Genomic DNA, 26,753 nt, shown 5'->3' with positions numbered 1-26,753 from the left:
CACAGCTACTTCTTGATGTCAGAAAACCAGTTATACCCATTTCATCCTGTGTGAAAGGACTTGAAATCTAACCTGCATCATGAGGTCAAATGTATTATTTAAATTAATTATTATTTAATAATTTGATTCAAACAGACAGTGAACGCTGAACCGAGCATGATGATATTCTGGGTATCTGGTTTTCAGTGCAGGTCGACTTTGCTTTCTATCTATTTATAGTTTTTCATTTTATTGTAAATAATAATTTTGTTGTTTATGCAAGAATTTTCACACACGTTTTGTACATTTAATCAAATCACCCAATACAGTTGCACATTTCTTTTAACCTGATAATTTATTTCAATTTCATTTATTGTATTTTTCGGACTGTAAATCACACCTTTTTTCATAGTTTGGCCGATGCTGTGACTTAGTCAGGTACGACTTATATATCAAATTTAAATGGTAAATTATACTGACCAACACGAACAAAGCAGTAAACATTACCCTCTAATAGCCGCAAGAAGGCTCTCTAGGCTTGTGAAAACTATATGCTGCTCCTGTACCACTTAAAATTAATAGAAACATTAACTTATAGACAACTGACTGAACACGTTTGTATGTTGTTTCACTGTTTCAGTATGCATTCACACGTTGGTGGTGCAGCTAGAAGGGCCCAGACCACAACAGAACCCTGTTATTGGGCTGTCTGTGAAGGTAATAACAGCTAGCGATAGTGTACAGGTCTGTTGTCCGTGCGATTTATAACTACACTAATGCACGTAAGCTTTATGTTCCTCTCAAACATCCGTGTCGTACTGTTAGCTTAGTACGTTGCACCGTTACGCTCACGGTCACATTTCATCGTAATTTTTACAACTTTCAGCGTAACGGGCCGTTATGCTGAAATGTGCCGGTAAGAAACTTCCCGATTGTAGTTGGTGGCTTGTTATGCTAATTTACCCCATTCAACCTCCCAGGTAAGTTCCTTATTATTCAGCCTGTTGTGGATAAAGCTGTGCAATTGAATATGTTGCCTTACCAGATTAAATGTCAGTTTATATTCTTGTGAAATAAATTTCTAAATGAATGTGATTTCTATCCCAGTCTGACTTATATGTGTTTTTTTCCTCTTTATGACGCACTTTTTGACTGATTTGACTTATATTTCGGAGCGATTTATAGTCCGCAAAATACGGTATACAGCACCAATTCACAACACGTCATCACTTTACAAAGTTAAATTCGATCAAATCAGACAGACGGGTCAAAAAGTTTCCTATTTAAGGAAACCCAGCAGATTGCATCAAGTCTTGACAAGCAGCATTCACTCCGTCTGAAAGAAAGAGCATAGAGCCACAGGAACAGTCGTCTGTATTGTGGATGGCTTTTTAGCAATCCCTTTAGCATGCATAAAGTGACAGTGGAGAGGAAAACTCCCTTTTAACAAAAAGAAACCTCCAGCAGAACCAGGCTCCGTGTGAACGGTCATCTGCCTCGACCAGCTGGGGATTAGAGAAGACAGAGCAGAGACACAAAAAAGCACGAAGCACACATTGATCCAGGAATCCTTTCTATGTTGTATGGTAATAGCAGATAATCTGCCATCCTGTATGGTGTCACAGCTAACGCAACGCCAGACCAGGTGTACCTACTATGAAGAGAAAAATGACAGAGAGAACAGTTAAAAGTTTAAATAAACAATGCAAGTTAGAATACAGCAGTGTTGTAGTACTCGAGTCCGAGACTCGAACTCGAGTCCGAGTCATTAGCTAAATTTAGAGACTCGTGACTTGACTTGGACTTGAGCACTGATGACTCGAACTTGGACTCGGACTCCTACATTCAGATCATTCTGACTCGGAAATTGAGAAAAAGACTCGACTTTTTTTTTATATCATTAGGCTATAATTTTAATATGTCATTAGAATATTATTTGGTGTATGATTTTAATATATAAATGTCGTACCGCGCACGTGACGTCACCATCTCATGAGCAACGCCCCTTGCTGCTAAGGTTGGGCAAACAGTGTGAGAGTGCACGTAGCAACCAGCCATTACACATGCAACAGATACAACGATAAGACCGACTTTACAGCTGTTAAACTATCACAAGAGGATGTCCAGGCGCCCATTTTACTGGTAGAACTGTGGAACAACATACCAACGTTCAGCTCAAACGATGAATTGAGTGTCGAGGTCTTAGAAAGACTGGAAAACTGGCCAAGTTGATAGGAAGGTAAGTCGTTGTTTTTCTCCTGCTCGGCGTTCATGGTGTCATTTGCCGTTTTTTTTTTTCTGTTTGTAGTCACCGTCCAGGAATCGGTATAAATTTTCCGGCCCGCCGAACAATTTAGTCCGGTCCGGTGGCCAAATGCATTATCATTATCCAACGGCTGTATCTCCTCGCTGCATCGACCGATCCACACCAGATTTGTTGTGAGTCATGGGGGAACACTGCCGAACGCGTTTGTGGGAATCGCCCGGTGGACGGGCGAGGAAAATGCGTAACAGCATCTGCGGTGGCGGGCGGCCGGTGGTGCGCGAACCCCGCCGGCCGGCCGGCCGGAGCCGCGGCGTTGCGCGAACCCCGCCCGCCGGCCGGCACCGCGGCGGTGCGCGAACCCCGCCCGCCGGCCGGAGCCGCGGCGGTGGCCAATAGGCCGGAGTGCGCTTGGCTGCGAGGGCGGATCGACGCCGCTTGCGGCTTTAACATCCTTCATATGCAGCCTATCAGCGTACCTCGAGTCGCTGTTGCGCGTTCCATAACATCAATGTTTAAAAACCATGGTTAGGAGACGTCTTAGACTTGGAAAAAGCAGTCGTTTTACCGAGTAAAACCAGGGTAACTACAGCGAAAGAGTTATTAGTGCAATGGAATGTTACTGCTTCATGTCATACATCACACGTCAATAGTGACTCGACTCGGACTTGACTCGGATGAGTAGTGGACTCGACTCGGACTCGACTCAGATTTTTTTTTTAATGACTTGGACTTGACTCGGACTTGAACACTGGTGACTCGAACCTGGACTCGGACTCGAGGCATAGTGACTTGACTACAACACTGGAATACAGTAGGAGAACACAGCAGAGTGAGAAAAATAGACCCTGATGTCCTCCAGCAGCCTAAGCCTATAGCAGCATAACTACAAAAATAGCTCAGGGTAACATAAGCCACACTAACTATACACTTTGTCAAAAAAGGAAAGTTTTAAGCCTAGTCTTAAAGGTAGACAGGGTGTCTGCCTCAGAGACCAAAACTGGGAGTTGAGCCTGATAACAGGAGCCTGATAACTAAAATATCTGCCTCCTATTCTACTTTTTGAGACTCTAGGAACCACCAGCAGACCTGCAGCCTAAGAGCAAAGTGCTCTGATAGGAACATACGGGGTAATCAGAGCTCTGATATATGATGGAGCTTGATTATTAAGGGCTTTATACTTGAGAAGGATCATTTTTAAATTGGCAACTGTACTAAAGAGAAACCTAGTATTTTTATTCTCCTCTACTAATGATGAAAAATATGCTGCTCTGCGAAGGGTCTTTTTATACAACAGCAGACTGTTCTTCCAGATTAGGTAGGATTCCTCTAGGTGTGTAGAGCACCATTTTCTCTCCAATTTCCTAATGTTGTGCTTGAAAGAATGCAGCTCTGGATTAAACCAGGGTGCCAGCTTCCTGTGAATAATCACTTTCTTTTTCAAGGGAACTATGTTGTCTAATGCAAAATGCAATAAGGAAGTGACACCGTCAACAAAAGCATCAATTTCTGAATGGGAAGAAACAACATTGCTGCCATCTGCAGGGCATTTCTGTGATACTGAGGAAATTAAAAGATAGACCAACATTGTGCCCATGGGCACCAAGTAGCTCCCAAGGACCACTTGTGGAACTCAAAGGTTATTAAAAAATGTTCAGGTAGGACAGGGCTGTGAGGAAATACTGTTAATTCTTCACACTCAATGCTATATGTCAGCACAAGGTCCAAAGTTTAAAGACACGAGTGTGTCAGTTTATGCACATTTGAGCAAAACCAATTGAATCTAGGATAGTTTTAAAGGCTACTCTAAGGTAACTAAAATTCTGTCAACATGAATGTTAAAATCCCCCACTATAATAACTATGTCAGTGTTTAACACCAAATCAGATAAGAAGTCTGACAACTGATCCAAAAACAGAGTAAGGGCCCGGTGGATGATACAAAACAACAAAGAGAAGAGGTTTTATTGCTTTGCAGTTTGGATGAGGCAAACTGAGGGTTAAATGTTGAAAAGAACTGTAGTTATTAATTGGCCTGGGACTAATTAATAATACAGACTGAAAGATGGTTGCTACTCCTCCTCATCCTGTAGTTCTTGGAACGTGGAAATTTAAATAATTAGAGGGAGTTGACTAATTTATACAAATGCAGTCCTCTTGCATCCATGGTTTTGTGAGACAATATAAATCAATCTGATTATCAGAAATTAATTTGTTAAGTCTTTGGAGGGAGAGTCCTTATATATAATAAACCACATTTAAGTTGAGTCGTATATATTTTAAGATATTTTTATGATTTGCTCCTTTTACATCAGTTTTTAAATCTATTTATCTTTGGCCGTGGGAAAGACACTGTCTCAATGGGGTAATGGGTGGGTAACAGAACAGAAGCTGCAGAGAGGTGTGTTAAATTACGGCTCTGCTTCCTGGTCTGGACCCTGAGCTGTCAGCATTTTGGAGAACTAATAAATCCGGCCAGATTCCTAGAAAGAAGAGCTGCACCATCCAAAGTGGGATGGATGCCGTCTCTCCGGATCAGACCAGGTTTTCCCCAGAATGTTTGCTAGTTATAAATGTAGCCCACATCGTTTTCAGGACACCACCTAGACAACCAGCGGTTGAATGATGACATGTGGCTAAATATGTCATCACTGGTCAGATCAGGCAGGGGACCAGGGAAAATCAGTGTGTGCCATTTTTAATAACTGTACAATATATATTTGTCTCATGGTGTAGATTTGCCTTTACTGTACAGTCGTTTATTCTTATTTTTTTATATTTATATCTGTGTGTGCATCTGCATGCCTCCATTTGCCTTTCACTTTGCTGCTGCTACTTCTGAATTTCCCACTGCGGGACAATAAAGGGTGTTTTTATTCTATTCCATAATATATCCTGATCCCTGCTTTGATCACTAACAGTCCTGATGTTCAGATGCCGGCAGGATTTAGGAGGAATGCGGGACTCAATGCAAAAAAAAGCATCATGTCCCACTTAAAACTCCACTTCAAACCAAAGTGTAATCTGTAGCATGCAACATGCCTGACGCCATGTCTTAATGCGATTGAGAAAGTGTGTCGCTTCCCTCCCTCCTCTCGGATGACTTCAAAAAGTGAGCAAGGGAGCTGTAGTGTTTTTTTTCTTATTTTTGTTTGGGGGGGGGGGGGAAGAGCCTTTACTCTGACTCTTTCATCTGTTGGCTGACTCACTCTCTCCTTCTCCCTTTCTTTTTCTCAGCCGTATTGGTGCACTGAACAGACAAATAGGCTCACGTAGGTCTGAGCATGCGTACATCTTCGAGTATACACAGCACGACATAAATTTAGACATAAAGACCTAAAAATCTGGATGCCCTTTGACAAACAGAATGAAGTTCACGCCTTAAAATCTGATTCCTCACTTTGCCTCCCCTGCTTCATTGTCTCGCTGTAAGTCTGACGGTGTAAGCTGAATGTGGGCCTTCTTTGATCATCCCCCAGCCAGTGTTTTTCTCCTCTTCGCCTAATCCATGACCGACTGAATAATATGATTTGGTGTATCTTCAAATGGCAGGGGACCAAACTATTAAGTCAGCTGTGGCAAAGACATACCTATGACGACAACAATGACAACAACCTCGTACCACCACCTTCTGGCTGAAGGAGTGAATGTCTCAGGGGGGGTCAGGATCAAAGCTGCATAGATTCATTGTGGATGATAATGACATAAACACCACTTTTGCTTAAGCTTCTGAGTCCCTACTTGTAACTACAAAGCCATATAAGCATTCTGGATAACAAACAGTGAAAGCCAGGTATTTGCAAACGAGGCAGGCACAGTTTCAGGGACTTCCTGAGAAACTCCTCAGATGGAGATCTATGGAGTTTTTAGGCTAATACATTAGGAACCTTTTTCAGTAGTTTTTTCAGGCCATAACTTAACCCCCCCTAAGCCATCATGTTCATTGCATCTATCAGACTAAAAACAGATTACAACTGTTAAAATCTACCCAAAAAATACACCTTGGTTGGAAAATAACACTGTTACATTAACCAGAAACCTTTGGATGTATTTTTTTTACGGGTTAAAGTTCATTGCATGATTTTTTTCCCCTCCCAGCACAATAATTCAGTCAACCTTCACTTTAAAATTGTCTACAGTATTCTTGCTAAATTTGACCGTAATCAATTGTAAAGGAACTAATGGCTATCTGTGCAACTGTGGAGAAAGTAAACTCTCCATTGATGGATTATAATATATGGGGAATTGTTTATTTTTTTATGGCACAGAAATAATAAAAAACAACCAGGAGCCGACAGTAAGTTAACCAGGGATGAAAAGATGGGAGTCCTTCTTAGTCTTGGGGTTGCCAATTAAAGCTAAAAAACAAATGAGTAAATTCCAGCAGTTTCATACGCTGCCCGTATACATAGTTATTTTAATTATGTTTCAGAATCTAACAAATATTCGAGGCTGAAGAACACCGGGTTGCAATCTTGAACTGAGCTCCTGTTCATATTTTCTCTGTAAAAAACTAGAATGTCAGAATATTTAAAAAAAAACGTATTGATTATTAGGAGTACCCACAGTAAGAGAATTATCAGATATATTTTAATTAATTGAGGAGAAGACTCAGCATCACAGGACTCATTTACATAAACCGCACAGTTCCGTTTGGCAATAGAAACAGAGTTCAGTTTAATCGTGTTCTGGAGGGATACGGGTCCAGGGTAACATGAGGAAATCATACCTTTTCTTATTAACTCTTACAGTCCGGACTTTTCAGAGTGTGAAACTAACAACTAGAACAAGTAATGGAGGTTCTCCTGGTTTACAATAACCTTTGTTCATGTATCAAAGAGATTCCTTTTTACCGTAAAGAAACATCTTAGATGCCAGGAACTGGTCAAAGACATCGCCTTGCAAAAGTATTGGTGGTTTTCTCACCTTATCATCTCACAACCACAAATTTCAAAGTATGTTATGTGCTAGATCAGCACAAAGAAGAAAAAGAAAAAGGATGCATAGATTAGAATTTTTTTTGTTTTAATTTAGCAGCTAGAAGACCATTGTTGAAAGAAGGTCGTGAGGTTTTGCTTGCGGTTTGTCACAAAACATGCAGGAGGCACGGCAAACCTGTGGAGGAAAGTCTTCTGGTCGTATAGGTCCAAAGTTATGCTCTGTGTGGTACAAAACTAACACTACACTAAAATATATAAATTACGAGCAGTTTGGTCAATAAAATTCAGGCGTTATTATTAGAGTGACAATAAGATAAGAATTCCTTTATTGTGCTGCAATGGGGAAATTTGACAAACACACATTTATTAGCAACAAAAAAGAGAGAACAAACCAGTCTAATCTAAAATTATCTCTAAAGAAACACCAAGAGTAGAAGATAAAAGTAAATACCAGAGTAACTATTGCACAGTGGAAAATATTTGACAGTGGGGGGAAAAAAAATCCAGCATATTTACGTAACACACGATATTAAAATATGCATAATAGTGCAGCAGCATTCCTAGCTAAGGCATGTGCAAGTTGCCTTAGCATCTGGGAACAGTGCCAACAATTAATGGTCAGATCAGAACCTGTGCAAAGATTAGTATGATCTAAGCAGTTAAGTTTGTTGGGAGCAGCCGAGATTATAAACTCTGACTGCAGCCGGGAGGAACAACCTGCGGAAACGTTCCTTAGAGCATCTGGGATGCAGCAGTCTGTCACTAAAAGAGCTCTCCAGCTCTGCAACAGCTCCATGCATGGGGTGGGAGACATTGTCCATCAGTGATGCGCTTTCATTACAGTCCTTCTGTCTCCCACCACCTGCACTGGGTCCAGGGGGCATAACAGGACAGAGAAGGACCTCCTAATGAGCTTATCCAGCCGATAAGCCGACAATCTAAAATTTAAAACAGTAACAATTGAAGATGTGACACACAGGCACTGCTTGAAGGATTTCCATTGTCTGCTTTTTAGGATACAGTGGAGGCTTTCAGTGAAACCAGTCAGTTCAGATTGGAGGACATCCAAGCTGAGGGGACAGAAGACCTGAAAGATTTTCTTCCCACTTCTGTTCAAACATGAAGAACAGAAAAATACAAAATGTCATGTGTAACTGCTTTCAGTTCTCTGAAGAAAAGAGCAAATAAGAGTCCTGTAAACCACAGTCATCCAGAGTGTGTGTTGCCATCCATTAAAGGAAGACATGGCAGCTTTAGTATAGAGTAGCTCACGGTGGTCGGTGAGGCAGCCACAAAGCGTTTTTACATTTATCCACAAGACGCTTACTAAAGTGTCAACAGGCCAACAACGTTCAGGCTGGTCTTAAAACAATGCTAGCATACGGAGACAAAGCATCACTGGTTAGACGCTGATGCAATTCTGATAGTCTTTGCCAAATAAAATCTCAAGTTGATTTTTAAAATAACGTAGGAAAATTTGATCTGAATTTGGGATTTGTTGATGCATTGTGACATTAGGTGTTCTGTAACATGATTCAGAAAAAATAGTTTTTTTCCAGTGACTGCAGCACTGCGTTATTAACCACAAACTCACCAGTGAAAGCAAAACCAACCGAAGAAAAGGGGAAGGTATGAGTTAAGTAGAGTAAGAACAATGAATATCTGACTGAATTAACAGGAGAAAGTCACAGATTTTGGCATCCTAACAGGTCTGTTCTGATCTGAAAATCAGCACTAAAAGCACCTTGGGTGGTCTGATCAAGCGTGCGCTGTTCTAAATATGCACAGACACACTAAATGTTCAGAGCCCATTAAAATCCAATCCATCAAACCGCATTAAAAGAAAGTGTCAGGGACTTCTGCATGCACACATGGAAAACTGTGTGAAAGCTGAGGCATCTCAGGTCACTTAAAACAAAAAGTCATAAACAAAACGGTTTCCCTGGAGCAAACAACCTACAGGATGTTTTAAAGTCTGTGCCCGAGTCGATAAACCAAGAGCTTGCTGCAATCCGCTCATCTATCTTTCCGAGGCTTAAAAATGTGTTTCTATAGTTAGAAAATTCAGAAACACAATTTTTTTTTTTTACGTCTACGTCTTCAAACGCACGTTTGATCTGAAATGCTAACTGTAAAAGTTTAATATATGTGCAGGAATTTAGCAGCAGGAAAGAAACAAAACTAAATCATGAGTAGTGATGACAGTTTGTCAAATCTCTTAACGCCTGAACCAGGAAGCTCTTGTTTTCTTGCCACAAGCCGACACGGGGCTGCAGGACAGGAAGTAAGGATTGGCTACTTAAAGGCACATGAATCAGCTTGGTCATTGCTTGACATTTTGCCACCATGTCACTTTTTTGATGAATATCCCATACTCCCTTGGTTTCAAGTAAAAGTACGCACACACGTGCAAAACGGTTTCGGTCAATATTTCTGTCACTGCAATTCCTGCAACCATAGTAGAAGACATGTACATTGGCAATTAAACTCAACAACGATGGGGGATCTCTTTTTAGGGTAACTGTGCGGTATTAGTGCGACACATGCGCTCGACAAACACAAACAAGTACGCGGGCTTGCATTGACACGCAACCGCAAAGTCATCCGCAAACATTTCAGGAGATTCGTTTTTAAAAGATCTAATCTCCTCTGGCAGTTCAAAGAGCCGTCCTCTCCAGACTAAGAGTAAATATGAAATTCACGGTTCCAGACGTTATTCATTTCCTCAGACCTGAAGCCTCTTGATCTTTTGTCTCACAACATCTGACCTCTCCAGTTTTGACATGAATCGTACTGCAGTGTTGCACAAAGACGTTTTTTTTCTTATTAGACACTTAGTGCAAACATCAACTCTCTTATAATTGCCATGGAAAAGTATGCAAAGTTTGCATTTATAGGATAAGAAGTGCTTCCAAACTAGCTAGCTCAGATTTCTGGTGAAGACCAGCCGTCTACAGCCACCTGATGTTCTGAGCTTTGCCATAGCTTAAAGGGGGAGGTGAGGATGCGGGGGAAGACATAAAGATGAAGGGTGGAGGTGTGGAGCAGAGAAAGAAAGTTAGATAAGGAGGTGGTGTGGGTGAGAGGCAGGATCCTTGCTCACTGTAGCCTAGAGATGAGGCTTTTTTTTTTTTTTTTTTTTATCAGGCACAGAGGCAGTCTCACAGTCCCCTCATTGCAGCATGGGTGATTGAGAGGTCTGAGGTTGTGTGTACTCGTTCTCCCCCCCAGAACATATGCGTGCGCACACACACACACACACACACACACACACACACACACACACACACACACACACACACACACACACACACACACACACACACACACACACACACACAGGCACACACTAACAAAGATAAACTTCAATAGCGTCGCAACTTTCCCTCAGCCTGCCTCCATCAGTTCTCCCTCTCTGCTTTCTTTCCGGAGCAGATCAAATGTGTGGGACTATCTCACAGTCTGGTCTTATTTCCTCTGATTCTTCTGTTTCTCATTATTTCATTCCAAAAGCTTTGACAGTATACTCCCAATAACATCCACCACAACATCCAGCCATCTCTTTTCTCTCCTCTGCCTATCCCTTAGACTCGCGCGTCTTTGATGAGAATCCATTCATGGATTTAATGGATTTCTCCTGCCTTTTTTTCCCCCCTCCATCCAAATCTGGAAGATGTGTTCAGGAAAGAAAAGGGGTGTGTGTGTGTGTGTGTGTGTGTGGGGGGGGGGGGGGGGGGCCTGCTTCTACTTCGAAGAGCAAAGTGGACTGCATTGGGCAGCATTTCTGTTGGCATCAAAAGACTGAGGAATGTTTAGCTTACAAACAGGCCGTTGGAGTCAATACGGATCTGAGGCCTGACCGACTTCAGTCCCATGGGTGCAACGACAAAAAGAAAGTTTTTCTTCCCTCTTCTGAAGTCGAGCTTGGAGAAAGATTAGAAATACGAAAACGGGGGTAGAGGAAGGGGGATAAGATGTTCAACCTTTGCTGAGGGGTTTTATTTTAGAAGCAACCTCTTTCAGCTGCCAAAAAAAAGGAGGGAGAACTCATTAATCGCACTTAGAAAAAGTGAAAGTAGCACAGCGCGGGTAGCGTTATCAGTCAGAGTTCAACACACGGCTGCACTGCTTTGAATCCTCTCCAGGTGACCCAACAACTGGGCCTTATTATTCCACACTTACACAAAAAGAGTTAAACCAACTGTTAGCAACAAAACAGCGTTTACATACCTAAAGAAGATTTTTTTAAGGATTTCTACGACATCGGTACCGTCAAGTTCTGCGCGCCATGTGGAGCCAAAATGGCGGCTCGGTGTTTTGGAAGTTCGTGCAGTCCGGCGCTAATGCAGTGCAGCTGACGTGGGATTGTGTCTAATGAAAAAGGCTCTCTTTGATGGGCCCTTTGGAGGGATTAGGTTCTGATCAGCACCACCTTAGGTCAGCTTCCTGCTGGACTAGCAGAAGATTATGGGTGATTTTGCAATGTGGGTTCAGTTACGGAGGTGGAAGGAGGAGCAAAAACGATACAGAAACGAAGAAAAGGAGGAAGGAGAGAAACGATAGTTCGGAAGATATGCAGGAGCTGGTCAAAATATTCCCACCCTTTGTACTATCCCAAAGTTCAGTGTTTCCTACTGGGACTATATGTGTCAGACCAACACAAAGTATTTGTGAAAAGAAATTTAAAAAATGACAGTTTTCACCATTTTTAACGAGTAGAAACTTCAAAGTTGTGCCTTCTATGTTGTCAGCCCCATTTACTGTGACACTCCTAAATAAAACCCACTGCACTCAATTGTCCGCCTGTATTTGATCTAACCTCAGGATGAATGAAGCTGTTCTCTGAAGGCCTGGTTAAACAAGGAGCATCTTGGAGATCAAGGATGCCCACTCGCCAGGTCCGGGAGAAAAACTAGACATGTAAAGCAGGGTGAGAGTCGAACCAATATCGCAAGCTTTGAACATCTCACAGAAAAGTATTAGTCGCATAGTCTACAAATAAATCTTGCTTTCATGGAGGAGTGAATAGAAGAGAGACGGAAAGCCATCGGAGGTCCCAGTTTGGCATTCGGCCACTTCGGGGACACAGCGTACATGTGGGAAAAGCTGCTCTGCTCAGATGAAACCAAACTTGAACTCTTGGGCCTAAAACCAAAACAGTTTGTGTGGTGGAAAACAACTCCCATCAGGAATGGTGGCGGTGGCAGCGTCATGCTGTGGCCAAGCTTTGGCCACAGCATGGGAAGCTAGCTGGAGTAGATGGAAAGAAGGATTGAGCTAAATTAGGGATGGGTGGTGGTATTTATTGTGATAATGACGAAAAGTAACAAGAAGACGAGCAAATGACAATGTCAGCAGGTTGCAACGACAGTTCTGTGGAAGGTGGTTCTACTGAGCAATGACTCATGGGGGCTGAATGCAAATGACATGCCATACTTTTAGGATTTTAATTATATAATACATTATACTTTTTGGTGACCTATTACAAAAAAAATAATTAAATACATTGAAGTTTGTGGTGGCTAAGTTTGTGGTGGCACTGATTTTCCAAGTCAGTGTAATGAGAATATTTGCAAAATTTCCCAAAGTTGTAGAATGTAAAGCTGTCTGTCTGCAACTAAAGAGGTTGAAAAGGCCCGGGTAAGTCTAAAAGTTGGCTGGAAGTGGAGAACTCTACGAAGGCTGCTGCAGAAACAGCTGCAGAAAATAATGTGGGGGGGCGGGAGGAGGTATGAAGGTTGCATTCTATCAACTGGCCAGGAGGGGGGGACTGCTCTGGTTGCTAAACAGCTAAATCATGCTGTGTAGCAGAAAAAAAAACACTAAATTCTTCATCCAAGCGATTGCAACAGTACATAATGAACATACGAACACTTTAAGCAAGAGTGTTTCTACTGTAAAACAATGACTGACGAGGCACGGCATTGCTGCTTGAAGTTTACTTGAAGTTTACGCAACAATGTTTAACCTTGGTATAATTTACTATAGAGACATTTTGTGAAATCTCTGTGTTTCAGCCAGTGCATGAAGAAATAATTGTGTTATTTTGCAGATTGCAGAATTTAAAAAAACAAAAAAAAAACCAGAATGAACAAACTTGCAACAGATTTTGTAGCCAGAAAACAGAATGTACTGTTCGACATTTCTGGCTTATAGATAAAACATATTGTTGGCTACAGCTCAAAACACACACCCACATATTTTAAAAAAAACAGCATTTACATTTGAGTGTCGGTGTGTCCGTTGTAAACATGTGACATAAAACTTATAAAACTTATAAATGACTAACAGACTTAGTCAGGGAAACAGCAGCAGGACAAACGTTTGCATGCTGCAGAGATTTTAACATGTTCAAACAACAATCTACAGAATAAAACAGAAATATTTAATGCTTGATGGACGTTTGTGGATTGATGCCAGATCCAAAACAAAAATCCTGTCCTGGCAGAATAGAGCAGATCTGCAGCGTTAAAGGCAATACGAAAAAAACTCACTTAGGTGGGGCCAGTGTATTCTATTTACATGTTTTTAAGCCATGTTTGTGGGTATTTGGGGGAGGGGGGGTAATGGGGGATTTATTTTCTGATTGAAACTATTGTTTGAACCACTTATCGCACTTTAGACCTGTTTTGAGTTTAAACAAAACCAATTTAATTTAGAGCAACCTATAAGACACAAAATAAATGTAATAAAAGTATATTTGGGCTTTTTGCATACAACTTTTAATAATATTCATACTCCCTAAACTTTTGTGCATCGTAGGAGGCAGACAAGCACAATCTCATGCATAACTGTGAAGTGGAAGGAAAAAGATGATTTACACACATAAGTCAGAACAATCTGGATTTTTGCCCCTCTAAGTCAACATTTGTACTTCGCACACTTTGCTGTAATTAAAGCTGCAAAGCCTTTCGGGTTTGGCCCCCGCTAGCTGTGAATAACTAAAGGCTGACATAACTGTTCATTTTTCTCATCATAATAGCTCAAGCTCAGTCAGAATGGCTGAACAGCATCTGTGAACAGTAACTTTGACGTCTTGCCACTCCATCCACTTTACTTCCTGACCCTTCTCCTTCCATTCTAACACATGACTATGCTTGGCTCTAAACCAGGGGTGCCCAGCTCCAGTCCTCGAGAGCTATTATCCTGAAACTTTTGGAGAAGAGATGCATGTAAAAGTTGCAGGATAACAACTCTGGAAGACCGAATTTGGGGACTGCTGATCTAATTCTTTCCAAAGTAGCTCCGGCTGTATATGTCCTGCTAGAAGGTGAACCTCTGCCCCTCTCGCCAGCTCCCTCTGTTTTACGACACACATATGTAGCATAAAAAGTTACATTTTTGTCCCCTCTAACCAGAGCACCTTCTTCCACATATTTGCTGTGTACCCTACACGTTTTGCAGCAATTGGCAAACTGAACCTCATGATTTTCTTTCAACGACAGCTTTCTTCTGGCCGCAAACGGCTAACGGCTGTCCTGTCGAGAGATTTAATCCTTCCTGGATTTATACTGCGAGTCAAATAAACAATCGGTGGACTCTGTTTGTTTATACTGTGACTGGAGAAAGGATCCTGAATACAAATCCAAGAAATTTTTTTTAGATTTTAGTTTGTAAAAAAAACTGTGAATCAACCATCTATCCTTTCCCTTCAACTTCACTACTTGGGGTGTGTCTAAATTCAGGGGCTGCGTCCTTCGTAGGCCCGAATTTAAAGGCCGGTTACGTCACAGCGATGCGGCGAAGGCTGCCCAAATTTGAAGGCTCTTTCTAATGCGGCCGACAAATGCAGCCTTCTTTTCCCCAGGTTTGAAGGACAGATCCAGTGTATCCTTTTTGGCTAATTCTATCCCATGATTCAGTGCGGTTTGAGGAGGATTGTTTAAACAGCAATGGTGGAGAGGAGTGAAAAGCTGTGAGTAAAGTTGGATACATTATGCTTTCTGTGACATAAAATTAACTTTTAAAAAGTTTTTGGGTGAGACGTTAGTTGTGGAAACCTGAATATCTGCTCGGTGTGTTGACATATCGCTTAATTTTAAAAGAGCTCAGACGCGTTCGGACATCCCCGCTACGCTAACAACCGGTTCGCCTCGCTGCCTTAGCAGCTGACCGGTCGGGCTGTCGAGGCTCGCCATGCCGAGACGGAGCGCCTGTCTCCTGAGAAGTTGATTTTAAACTCCCCTTGACTTTCTGCAACGAGTCAAAAGATGGAGTGATTAAAGTCAGATGATATCAAATGTTAATGTTTGGTTACTTTATTTTTTTAAAGTGAGTCCAAATTCACAGACAATCTCTTCCGGTCTTTGTTTTTTCCCAGCCGTCGTAGGACCCGGTTCCTACGAAGGTGCAGCCCCTGAATTTGGACATACCCTTGGACTACTTTGTATTGGTAAATCTGAATAAATCCTCCTAAAATATACTGATCATTTTTGTTTGTATCCATACAGAAAATATGTAGATCCGACCTATATTTTCTCCTTACCACATCCCACATATACCTTATCAAGAGTGGCCTCCATCTCCTGCTGGTGGCTCCTCCTGAGGTCGTTGGCGATCCGCTCCATGTCGGAGCGCAGCTGCTGCATCGACGCCTCCTTGCTGAGCGTCGCTTGTTGCCTCTCCTCCTCCTGAAGTGACGCCATCTCTGCCAGCTTTTGCTTGTGCAGCGCATGGACCTGCTGGAGCTCCTCATGCAGACCTGACACCTGGGCCTCCAAATCAGAAATGGCCTGCAGGACGACAAAGGAAAACGACAGTCAGTCCTTTTCTCATTCAATCGGTTAGAAAAACCACGCCTAAAAACCACGTGTTTTTTTTTTTTTTTTTTTTAAAAAGTGGAAAATCTTTGTGCACATTCACTTAATTTATGGATTTAAGTGTAAGAGTAATGTTTGAGGAAAGAGGTGGCCTGACGGAAAGAGATAACAGTGAGGGAGTGCCTCTGTTTGTGCTCCCTTCTCTAAATCAAAGTTAAGAGTCGCCACTGTGCTCTGTACAGTATGGGTGTGGGTGGTTGCCTCTGCATTAAACCAACCCCCCCCCCCACCCCTCTTGTTAAAACCTCTCAGCTTCGCCTGTCTCAGAGGAGCATGTTTGTAATAGTGTTGCCAGTGAGAGTTAGCATAACGTAGCGGTTATGCTAATTAGCACTAGCGATTGCTTCCTAAAGCTGGGAGAAGCAACCAGTCGGACGTGTGCAGTGGGAGTAAGATCTTTGGAGTTTGGAAAATGTCTAGAAGATTTAAAAAAAAAAAAAAAAACACATTGCGTGATTAGGAACGATGGAGACCGTTTTGAAGGAAATGTGGCAAATGGGAGTAATACTTTCTGCTAATTTTAAACAGCCACACAAGGAGTACTTGCTCATATAAAGAACACGGACCCTTATCATTTAGCTTACAGAAAAGAAGAAGCCCTCAGATACTCAAAGTAGTTGTTCTACATGAAAATGAAGACGTCCTACTTAAAGGATGACTCCACCGATTAGAAGCAATGAGCAACAACTATTACAGTGACGTGTGGAGAGGTCTCAGATGAAGGGCATTGTTTCACTCTGGCATACCTGGATTGCACCTATTCCCCAGTTATTGCACATCCTCATTACTCCCCTTCGTTTTACTCTGGCTAGCAGCCTCCTGCTTGGTCCCCAGCCGCCGGAATGGCCCGAGCATCCCAGGACAACAGCATGCCGAGGCTATCAGACGGCGAGCGTCTGAAGTGCTTTTTATTTAGGGGGCCACTGAGGAGAAGCAAAAGGGACTTGAAAGGAGCGCCGCACAAACGAGCAGAAGCTGTGGCTACGTCTGAACTGGTTCACGCAGACGGATCTCGTGGCGCGCGCGGGCGCACACATGCCAAGACGCATGGTCTGGTTGTCACACACGCTCGGCATAACAAGCAGCAAATTCAAAGAAAACAAATATGAAATCGTGTCCCCTAAATTCTTTCTGATCGTTTACAATTTTCTCCGCTCTGCTTTCGCAATCAGGGGCAAGAAGCAATGCGACGGGAGCCCTCGGGAGTTTTTAATGCATAATTCTGTGTTTTGCTAAAGTTGATTTTGTTTAAGAAAAAAAAAAAAAAAAAGAAGAATTTTTTTTTCATTATTAAGTATAAAATCCTCTGGAGCAGAAATCCCAGCATTGACATATAGAAAACACATAAGAGAAGTGTGATTCTGGAGCAGCCGCAGCTTATAATGGATGCATTTATGTAAAAAGTATGCATTTATGCAAAAGTATTCACATTTTGTCACGCTACAGCCACAAACCTGAAGGTTTTTTATTTAAATTTTATGACATGGACCAGCACAAAGTACTCCATTATTGTGAAGGGAAAGACTATAAGGCTATATGTTTTTTTGGAGGGTTTTTTTTACAAGTAAAAAGTTCTGAAAAGTGTGCATTTGTCTTCAGGAGCCTCTGTTGTAGTGCGATCTACACGCGTTAAAAAGATCCTGGCCATGTCAAGAAGGAATGCTGGTTAGAGTCGACCCACCATTATTCACCCGATTCAACTCAGCAGGTTGATCAAAGTTGTGCGTTTATTGCAGAACTATGATCTGTAACATTTTGACGATGTGCAAAGCAGGTAGAGACAAACTTTAACTGCAGCAAACTGCATTTTTGCCCAAATCTTTTTCGCAAAAATAGTTTAGGCCCTTTCATATTAAATGAAGAGCTTCTTCAAATTTAATTTTACAACAAATTAGCATTTTTAAATTAGGTCTGGATGTTGACTGGTCCGTTCTACACCAGTTAATGCTTTGATCTAAAGCATTCCTTATGTTTAGGTGTACTGGCAGGACGTGGAACCTTTGCACCAGACTTTTTCAGCCTCTACTAAGCTTTCTTCCAGGATTTGTCCTGCATTTACGATTTTTTAATCAACTGTGGCCACCTTTCCTGTACTTGCTGACGACAAAAAAAAGTCTAAATCAAAAAGACACATTTTGGTTTTATTTAACCAAAGAACATTGTTTTCCTGCATAACACCCAGCTTTGTGAAGTCCACAACTAACCCTTATCCAGATGAGCTGTGGATCTCTGCAGCCATGCAGAGTTACCACTGCTTAATGCTCTCCTTACTCACTTATCTCTTGGTAGAATCGCAGATTTACAAAACTTTCTGGCAAGACTCCCAAAGTGCATGGAGAGCGTCAAAGATCTGGTGAAGTAAGGACTCCAATTAACACTTAAAGTACCAGGAGACAGCATTATTTGCAGACCAAGGCGTTTTGGCTTGTGCCCTGACACATAAAGTTGTCTCCTAGTACTTCAAGCATTGCTGGAGTCAAACTCTGTCTTAAAATGATGACTTGAGCAGTTCTCTGTGAAAACCTCTAACTTTAGGATATTGTTCTATAAGCTAACCCCGCTTTAAACTTCTCCACCCTATTCGGTCCATTTCTCAGCCTTTATGATCCTGTTTGCACACTAATGTTCTCTAACAAACATCTGAAGCTGTCAAAGAACAGCTGGATTGATACTGAGCATAAATTACGGCCACATAGATTCTCGTTATCATCCAATTAGGCGAGATGTCAAGGCAAATGGCTGCTCTGGATTTTATTCAGGAGGGCCAGAGTCAGAATGAGTCAACACAAAGGCAGGCCAAACTTTATTTCTTTTATAAATCCAGTTTATTTTATTGCTTTATAGTTTTTATATCTGCACTGGAAGGGACTGAGCCTTACTTTTAGTTTGTACATGTTACAATCACTGCAATAAGGAACTTAAAGTAAGTAAAATTTTCTTGAAATGTTGCCCTTAAATTAAGCATGCAAACAAGATTATATGCCAATGGAATGAGTATTTTCACCCCTAAAATAAGATAACTAGAAATATAGCACTTGAAATAAGATGATGTAGATGAGTTGTTCCTATTTTAAGTACAAAAATCTCATTCCATTGGCAGATAATCTTAATTACCTGCTCAAATCAGGGACAAATACACTCATTTCCAGAAGGTTTTACTTACTTTTAGTTCCCTTTTTGCAGTGATAAAGTTTGTTTTGTTATCTACCCCCCCCCCAAAAAAAGGACCTTGCTTTACTGTTTGGGTTACTTGCTTGCTTTTACTGTTTCGCACTACAAGACATATTGCTAACATTGCAGTAATTCCCCAAGATAACACGTAACTCTCCCATAGTGTCTCAAACAAAATAAGGACTCGTGCTTATGAGACACAGCCGAGCGTGGCGGTGAGTTGCTCACTTCCCTCAGTCAGAGAAATCTGTGTCTGGCTGACATCCTAGGTGTGATGTATGCACATATTAAATAAATGAATTCATGGTTTATAAGGCAGCATGTTGTAACACATCACAGTCAGTGATGTGTTCACTGATGACTACAGCTGTGATCAGAACTGGGCCCACGGGGGAGAAACTGAAACACAAATCATCAACGGACTCCTTTAAAGAAAGACTTCGATAAAAAGCAGAGGCGAGATTCCAAGTTATTGGATTGGTAGACCGAGAGCGCTCAACGCAGGAAGCTCAATATTACGAGACATCGTGGAGGGAGACGGGGCGACTTTTAATGCGCCTCTGTGTAGTCGGAACATCACTGACCTTCAGCGTGTGTGAAATACTCATTTGTTACCAAGTAACAAAACAATTTTATGCAAGAATGACAACACATCAGAGACCATTCCAGTCTCGGCTTTCCTTTTTATCTCAGCTTTGACGCAGTCTGTCATCATCCTTTTCATTTGATGCGGTTTAATCGCGTCTCGGGATTGGAATCCGTTTTGAAAAAAAAAAAAGCAGCGACAAAAACAACAAAAAATGGCATCCTCATAATTTTGTTCACCACAACGAAGGCAAAATACCTCAAAAAAGTTCCTACTTTCTTTCTCCGCTGTTAAAGTCCAGATGGTGTAGAGAGAAATAATTACCTGGGACAACAACACCCAGGCGAAGAGTTTGAGGAGCAGGTGGAAAATATTATGAATGATGAGCTTTGAATCTGATAAAAAAAAAAAAAAAAAAAAAAGAGTTTCTGCAAGCTCCAGTGACTTTTACCTTTTAGGATCCATATGCTTTACATTAAAGATCTGCATGATACATATGGGAAATAAATTGGGTAAAATAACTTTAGTTGCTTCATGCGCAATATATAACCTCTTTAACAGCTTCAGTCAGTGCTCATCAGACTGGCATGTCCATTCAGTGATTCTTCATCCAGGTCTTTTATATCTTTACTGTTGTAAGGCAAAGAAACCTTAGACTTGCCACAGAGCATCTTTTTTGCAGACGATATAATGCTTGGAAATACAAATAGTGAGAGGAAAACAGTGCCAGACGACACCTTGTGGATTGGTGAATGGTGTCCAGATGTCATCAGCGAGGGTAACAATAAGTTAAATAAAGTACTAGTGGTGAATTTATGAGTGTTCACCACGCCCCCAATCAGTCATAGGCCCTTAATACTTGTTGATGACAGGTTTTAACTGAAGCCATTGGTTGCTCTGAGTAAAACAATGACTTTGTAAACATGATCAGGATTTTTGTATCGCCAGTGATACATTTAGCGTTTAGACATCCCATTTTACAAACTGATATAATATTGGCTGTCTCCCTTGAATCAATTGACAGAAGTCAGCTAAAATAAACTGACACACAGAACTGTATCCCAACTAACACCTGCGTTTCCATCACAGTTTTTCAATAAAAGGTTGCGTGTTTTAAAGTGTTTTTTTGCCGCACGATTCTACTATTGACGCATTAAAAAAAAAAAAAAAAAAATTTCAATCAAAGGACTCCGTATTTCACCTAAACTCTGCTTCTTGGCAGGTGTGCAGCCATATTAGACTTTGATCGGACACCAGAGGGCAGACGACCAGTAAAGGAGTCGATACAGCGGGCTTTTGGGGAAAGCACCAACTTTGTTGAAGCGGTACATGTCTTGAAAATATGAGTATTAAAAACAACACATTTGGTATATGAGGCTAAAGCCCTATTTTCAAGCCAAATTTTGTAATATAAACTTTCCTGTGATGATTGAGCCATAGGTGGATAATATTACAAGAATATTTAGATTACCGCTCCCATCGAGAGATACAACAAAAATGAATGAGAAAATCATCGGAACAAGTAAGTGAAGAAACCAATGAAACCGATTACATAGTTAGACTAAGAATGGGCCCAAGTCGGGCTTTTTAAGAGTTTGCAGAAACCCTGATAGATTTAAGATTTGCAATAACAAGTGCGGTCCTGTTCTTTTAAGACTAAAAACCTCGCATTAATCCTTGAGAATTAGAAAGCTCCGTAGCCACATTAGGGCAACATGGAAAACGGCAAACATATTCATCCCTGGAATCAAAATGACACATGTGTTGCAAATCATTTATAATTTTGAACTTTAGAAAGTTTATGAATTAGTCAAACTGTGAAAGTTTAGCCAAACTGAAAGCAGAGGATTTCCTGGAACGTGGGAAAACGTGAAATGGATCGCAGAACGATGGGGTTAAAATCAGGACCACATTAGGACACCGCTTCGTCCTCTGGGGGGCATTGATCAGCTAACAGAAACACGCACGGCTGGCTGCTGGCGGCGACAGTTCGTTGTTGTAGACTAATGACTACAATCTCCCATTCACACTTCATAAAATGGTTTAAAAAAAAGGGGTTTCTCACTGGTAACGTCCATACTGACGTAACCCTATAAATTGTAACTAATTACGTTCTGAACAGTAAATAAGAAGAAATGACATATTCATGTGCATTTAGAAGCGTGCTAAATGATGTAGAAACCCCCAAGTGCACAGCAGATGGGTGATGCAGCCTTTCCACTGCGTTGCAGCTACACATTTTCCTGACTGACGCAGTCTGGTGGGATGAAGTCGTGTCCCTGCTCAAGTTTTTAAGCTCTTCCCTCCAGCTGCTGTTATGACACCCCCGTCTCTCCTGCTCCAACACGAGCCGGGAGCCAGGGAGGCTGTTTATTATTAGTGCATCACCATAACGAGGGGATACGCAGGTATAACCCATCCTGGGAACGAGTCACTGGCGCTGGCTCTTCTCTTCCTTCACCAACTCCGGACTTGGCAAGGATGAAGACGAGCAGACATAACATTGTCCATCTGTACCGCTTAAAGTCGCAGAACGACGCAAAACAACAGAATCAGTTGTCCAAGGGGATAAAAAGACTCTCCATGCTAACTTTACCAACAAGTGTCTTCCCCCAATCTGCAGTTATCAGTACCAGACAACTCGGCGTTGCATTTTCCTTCCCTTCATGGCCTGAAATGACGATTTTGAAGCTCTGACAGGAGAGAGGCGTCAGACCGCTTCTTTAAAAATGCCGCACAGGCAAGCAACAGGAACTGGGAATGTGAAATGAGAACTGGGGGAAGTTTGTTTTCAGCCCCCCACCCCTCCGCTCCCGTCAGATGCCGAGATTTGTCAAACCGTGTGTCACTTTGACACGAGCGAAGCGGCGGGTTATGAGCAGACGTGTCCTGTGGTGACGGCATCTCCAGACATCACACCCTCACAGGCGGATCCGACATTTACATGCTGTGAAGACAACGCTCCCCTAGAATATCAGATCATGAATCATCACAGGGAAAATGAAATGTGGTTAAAAAAAATTTTTTGAGAAAGTCTATAGAAATGTATTACTTTGGTGCTTCTGGAGGGCTTTTAGCTGTGAATACTGTTATTACTGCCTGGGTATGTTAGTCAGTTGAAGACAAATAGGAAGAGTAATGATGGTATGGTAAAATATACAATGACTAAATGGGATTTTGTTAAAACCCAATTTCTTAAAAAAAATTAAAGCAAAAACTTAAAAGAAGAAAAATAAATAAATAAAATAACTTTTTTTTTCTGTGTAACTCAATTCCTATTTTCAGCTAATAAAAACTTTCAAGTGATTGATTGGGAGCAGTGTTCGCTTCTCTACAAAATAAACCAAAAGTGTTGCGCCAAAGAAAGTCTTTTCCCAAACATCTGTCTCCAGCCAAGGTCCAATAAATAAAAATTTTGCATGCTGACAAAATTCATTTCTCCACGAAGCCTGACGAGGCAAACACAATCCCAGTTGGGGGCTGGTTGATCAAATAGCTTCCCACAGAGCTCCAATCTATTACCCGGGCTGGAGAGCGCCCAAGACCCAGCGGAGGGGTTTAGGCTGAAGACCCGCTGTTTCTGGGGGTAAATCTTAACAGAAAAGCCCCCCCCCCCCCCTTCAACGTCTGACACGTCTATTGATTCAGATCAAGAATTCATACAGTCATTGTGAATGGAAATGCTGTAATAAGAGAATAAACTATGCTTTCCAGAAGGAGGCGACTACCTGCGGAGAGAGGACAAAGCCCCGTAAGAAAAATACCCTTCGCCTGCAGTTCGAGAAGCTCACCAGGGCGCCTAAAAGTGTGGATTTGAAAATAAAGACACGCTATAGTTTGTTGTTGAAGAACAGAAAACCCTTATAGTGGCATCTAGAAACTAGCTTTGGTAATCAAAAAATAGGAAACCAACGCCAAAAGTTAGATTTGGTGTTTTTCTTTTGGTTTTGCCTTGTTTCCCTCAGTTTTCCTTATATTTTTACCAAGTTGCGCCACGATTTGTAAATATTCCTCTATTCAAACATCCATACTTAAAATTCTCGCACGAAATACACTGCAATCTGAAAAAAAAAACTGATTCACAGCCAGAGTCTTCATGTTAAAAAGTGTCTCAACCCGCTGTGCTTTTGAAACCCCAGGACAAACGTCAATGGGTAAAATACGAAATGGTTATCCGCGGGAGAGCGGCGGGTCAGCGTGTGTGTTGGTGTTGGCGTGTGTGCGTGTGTGTGTGTGTGTGTCTCCGTCTCTGAAGGTGGATCTGTCGAGACCCCCTACCTGGGCATCCCGCTTCCTCCACTCCTGAGCGTGCTGCTGGTGCTGTTGCAGGGTGGCCCTGGCCTGCCTCTCCAGGCTGCTCGCCTCCCGCTGGTGCTCCTGGACCAGGTTGTCCTTTTCCGCGCTGTGTTGCTGCTGTAGCCGCGTCCTCTCCTGCTCGTGCTGCGCGCGCTCCTCCGCCATCTGATTGGACGAGCCGGCAAAAAAAGAGACCCCATCAGCCAACACGCGCCGGCGAGACCCTGTCGTCATGACAACTTGTCCGTCTACGTTCTTTTTTTGGTTTTCTTCGTCTTCCGCGACTTTCAAACCACAGCGGCGGACTAATTAGCCGAGGTTGGAGGGGGATGTGATGAAAATAAAAATAAGGCGGAAAGTTTTTTTCTGCGACCTCACATCATCACACGCGAAGACAAAATGTGGCGTGTTTACTTCTCTCCAGCCACCCCCCCCCCCCTCAAACCCTCAACACTCCCACTGCTAATTGTACGGACTGGCCCTTCATGTCCAAAGTCTCTGGTCTCCCTCGTCCCATTCTGAGATCGGCATATGAAAGAACGGTTGGTTTCTGCGCTGTATGGAAGCTGGTAGGGGTTAGCCATCTGGCTGCGGCAACCACCCCGTGCCCCATGCTATGCGCTTGACAGAATGTGAAAATCGGCTTAGGCGAAGAATATGATGATTATTATAATCCAAATCCGAAAAACGTAAGAAAGTTTGAGAGGAAGACGCTTAACGATTCTTGACAGTGCCTTTACGACAGTTTCAGTTTTTAAACTTTAGACGTTAATGCTTGTGTGGCGATCAGTGGCCATTTAAGGTTTATGGTCCTTAGGGGTGATGTCTAACACTGGAGAGTAAGGATTTTTTTTTTAAATGTTATCAATAGTAGGGTTGGTTGAAACGTAGAAATCCTGAAGACTTAAGTCTGACAAGAGCTTCGACCCAAAACATGACAATGTCATAGAGGAAAACACTTGTAATGGTACAAAAATGTCCAATTTTTCAAGGTTTAATCGTCCTGTCAGCTGCAGCCAGTCTGTTTTCTGGCTGAGCTCTCAGAGGAGTCACCTGCTGGGATGTGATCCTGGCCGGTGAAGCTCCCAAGCCGTTCCCAGACTCTGTTCTGTTCCCACTCCCCTGTGGTGGAGAGGGGGGGGACAAACGACCCCCACCATCCCACCGCTCAGGCCCAGCCCGGAGTCCTGAAAGGACAGCAGGGGCCCGGGGCCCATGTGCCTCCCTGCTTTGAAGCTAATCCTCACACATTGTGCATGACGGCACCCTACCTGGCCGGCCAGAGGAGCGAAGACCGACAGCCTCTGTGCCCGATGTCTGCTCTGTCCATGGCACTGGCTGTGAACACTGAGCGCTATTCAGAGTGGGTGATGAATGAGGAAATATCTACATGAAGCCTGATTTCAACATAAGACTGTAGAATGGGCCATAAAAACCTTTATTTTGACATCCAAAGATTTAATCTTCCATTTTTCATAGTAAGTGCCGGTCAGACGTTTCTATAAGTCATCTCAAAATTCATCAATGTCACCTAAAATCAACATCTAGACGGTTTAAATGTGGGCACGACTGGGCGTTCCACCAGGACAATAATCCCAAACCCACCACAGGACAACTGGTTTTGGGAACTGATAAGGCAGGATAAAATTTAAGCTTTTGGAATGGTCCAAAACTCAGCGCTACTGAAAATGTATAGACATATGCTATAAAAAGAATTAGTTAGCATGCCAGCATGCTATGAATTTTATGGCAGACATGTTTACTGAGAGCAGGGTTCAAACATGGTACCAGCAGGACCAGAAGGACACTTGGAAGACATGGAGGTGGGACGAATGGACAGTCTGAAGGGAAGCGGGACACATGGAAGGAAAAGAAGGAAAGAAATAAGGACATGAGGAAAGGAAGGACCGATAAAAGGGAGTAGGCCTGGACGATATAACATATCAATAAAGTAGAAATCATATTGATCGATGTGGATAATCATCAACAAATTGAAAAAATATGTTTTAAGTGTAGCCTTGACCATTTTATTTTGTTGCTTAATGACCTATTTTAGATACAGAACACTGAATTCAAACGCAACCCTTTATCCAACCAACTTTTTATCAAAACTGCAAGTTTTGCTTGTTGATGGAGCGTTCTTGGGTCTGCGTTTGTGATTGGTTGGGAGAATGTAATTACTGTAGTATTAACCTACATGGCTAGAAAGCAAAAAGAAAGAAAACTGTTATTTTATTGAACTTTTTATTGACCCATTTTTTTCTTTCATCGATATAGGTCTATCGATTGATATATATTCTTATTGAATTATTGTCCAGCCCCAAAAGGGAGTTAGGATACCAATGCAAGGGAAGACAAACAGAAGATGTAAGCAAGGAATGGTGAAAGGAACAAAAACAGGACACCAGGAAGTTAGGAAGGACAAAAGGGAGGGAAGACACAAAGACAGACAGAAGAAATGGCAAAAGGAAGAGAGAGGAAGGAAAGAAAAAGAGCATGAGGGAGTGAGGGCATAAGGAAGGAAGAAAGAAAGGAAGGTACAATGACCACAAATGCTCAAGAAAGGAAAGGATGACATTTAGACAGTAAAATGGGTTATAAAGGCTTGAAATACAAATTATTTTCCAGACTTTTCCAGAGTGCATAGGAACCCTCCCATAGCTATGCTTCCAGCCAATTGTCATACAGATTTTCAGCCAA

At 42.1% G+C, this 26,753-nt stretch overlaps 1 protein-coding gene across 7 annotated transcripts in view; it reads right to left on the bottom strand.

Moving 5' to 3' along the window:
- The window catches only part of cep112 (centrosomal protein 112), a 172,744-nt gene that overhangs the window by 61,303 nt on the left and 84,688 nt on the right, over nt 1-26,753 (bottom strand). For all 7 annotated transcript variants that reach the window (XM_036148055.1, XM_036148057.1, XM_036148053.1 and 4 more), the window contains 2 exons: nt 24,036-24,218; nt 15,683-15,913 (listed from right to left, as the gene is read on the bottom strand). In XM_036148055.1, coding sequence (XP_036003948.1) covers nt 15,683-15,913; nt 24,036-24,218 — 414 coding nt within the window. The remainder of the gene's footprint in view (nt 1-15,682; nt 15,914-24,035; nt 24,219-26,753) is intronic.

Source organism: Fundulus heteroclitus, chromosome 16 (assembly GCF_011125445.2).
Source record: "Fundulus heteroclitus isolate FHET01 chromosome 16, MU-UCD_Fhet_4.1, whole genome shotgun sequence".
Taxonomy (NCBI): Eukaryota; Metazoa; Chordata; class Actinopteri; order Cyprinodontiformes; family Fundulidae; genus Fundulus; species Fundulus heteroclitus.
This window is presented reverse-complemented; position numbering and strand designations above follow the sequence as displayed.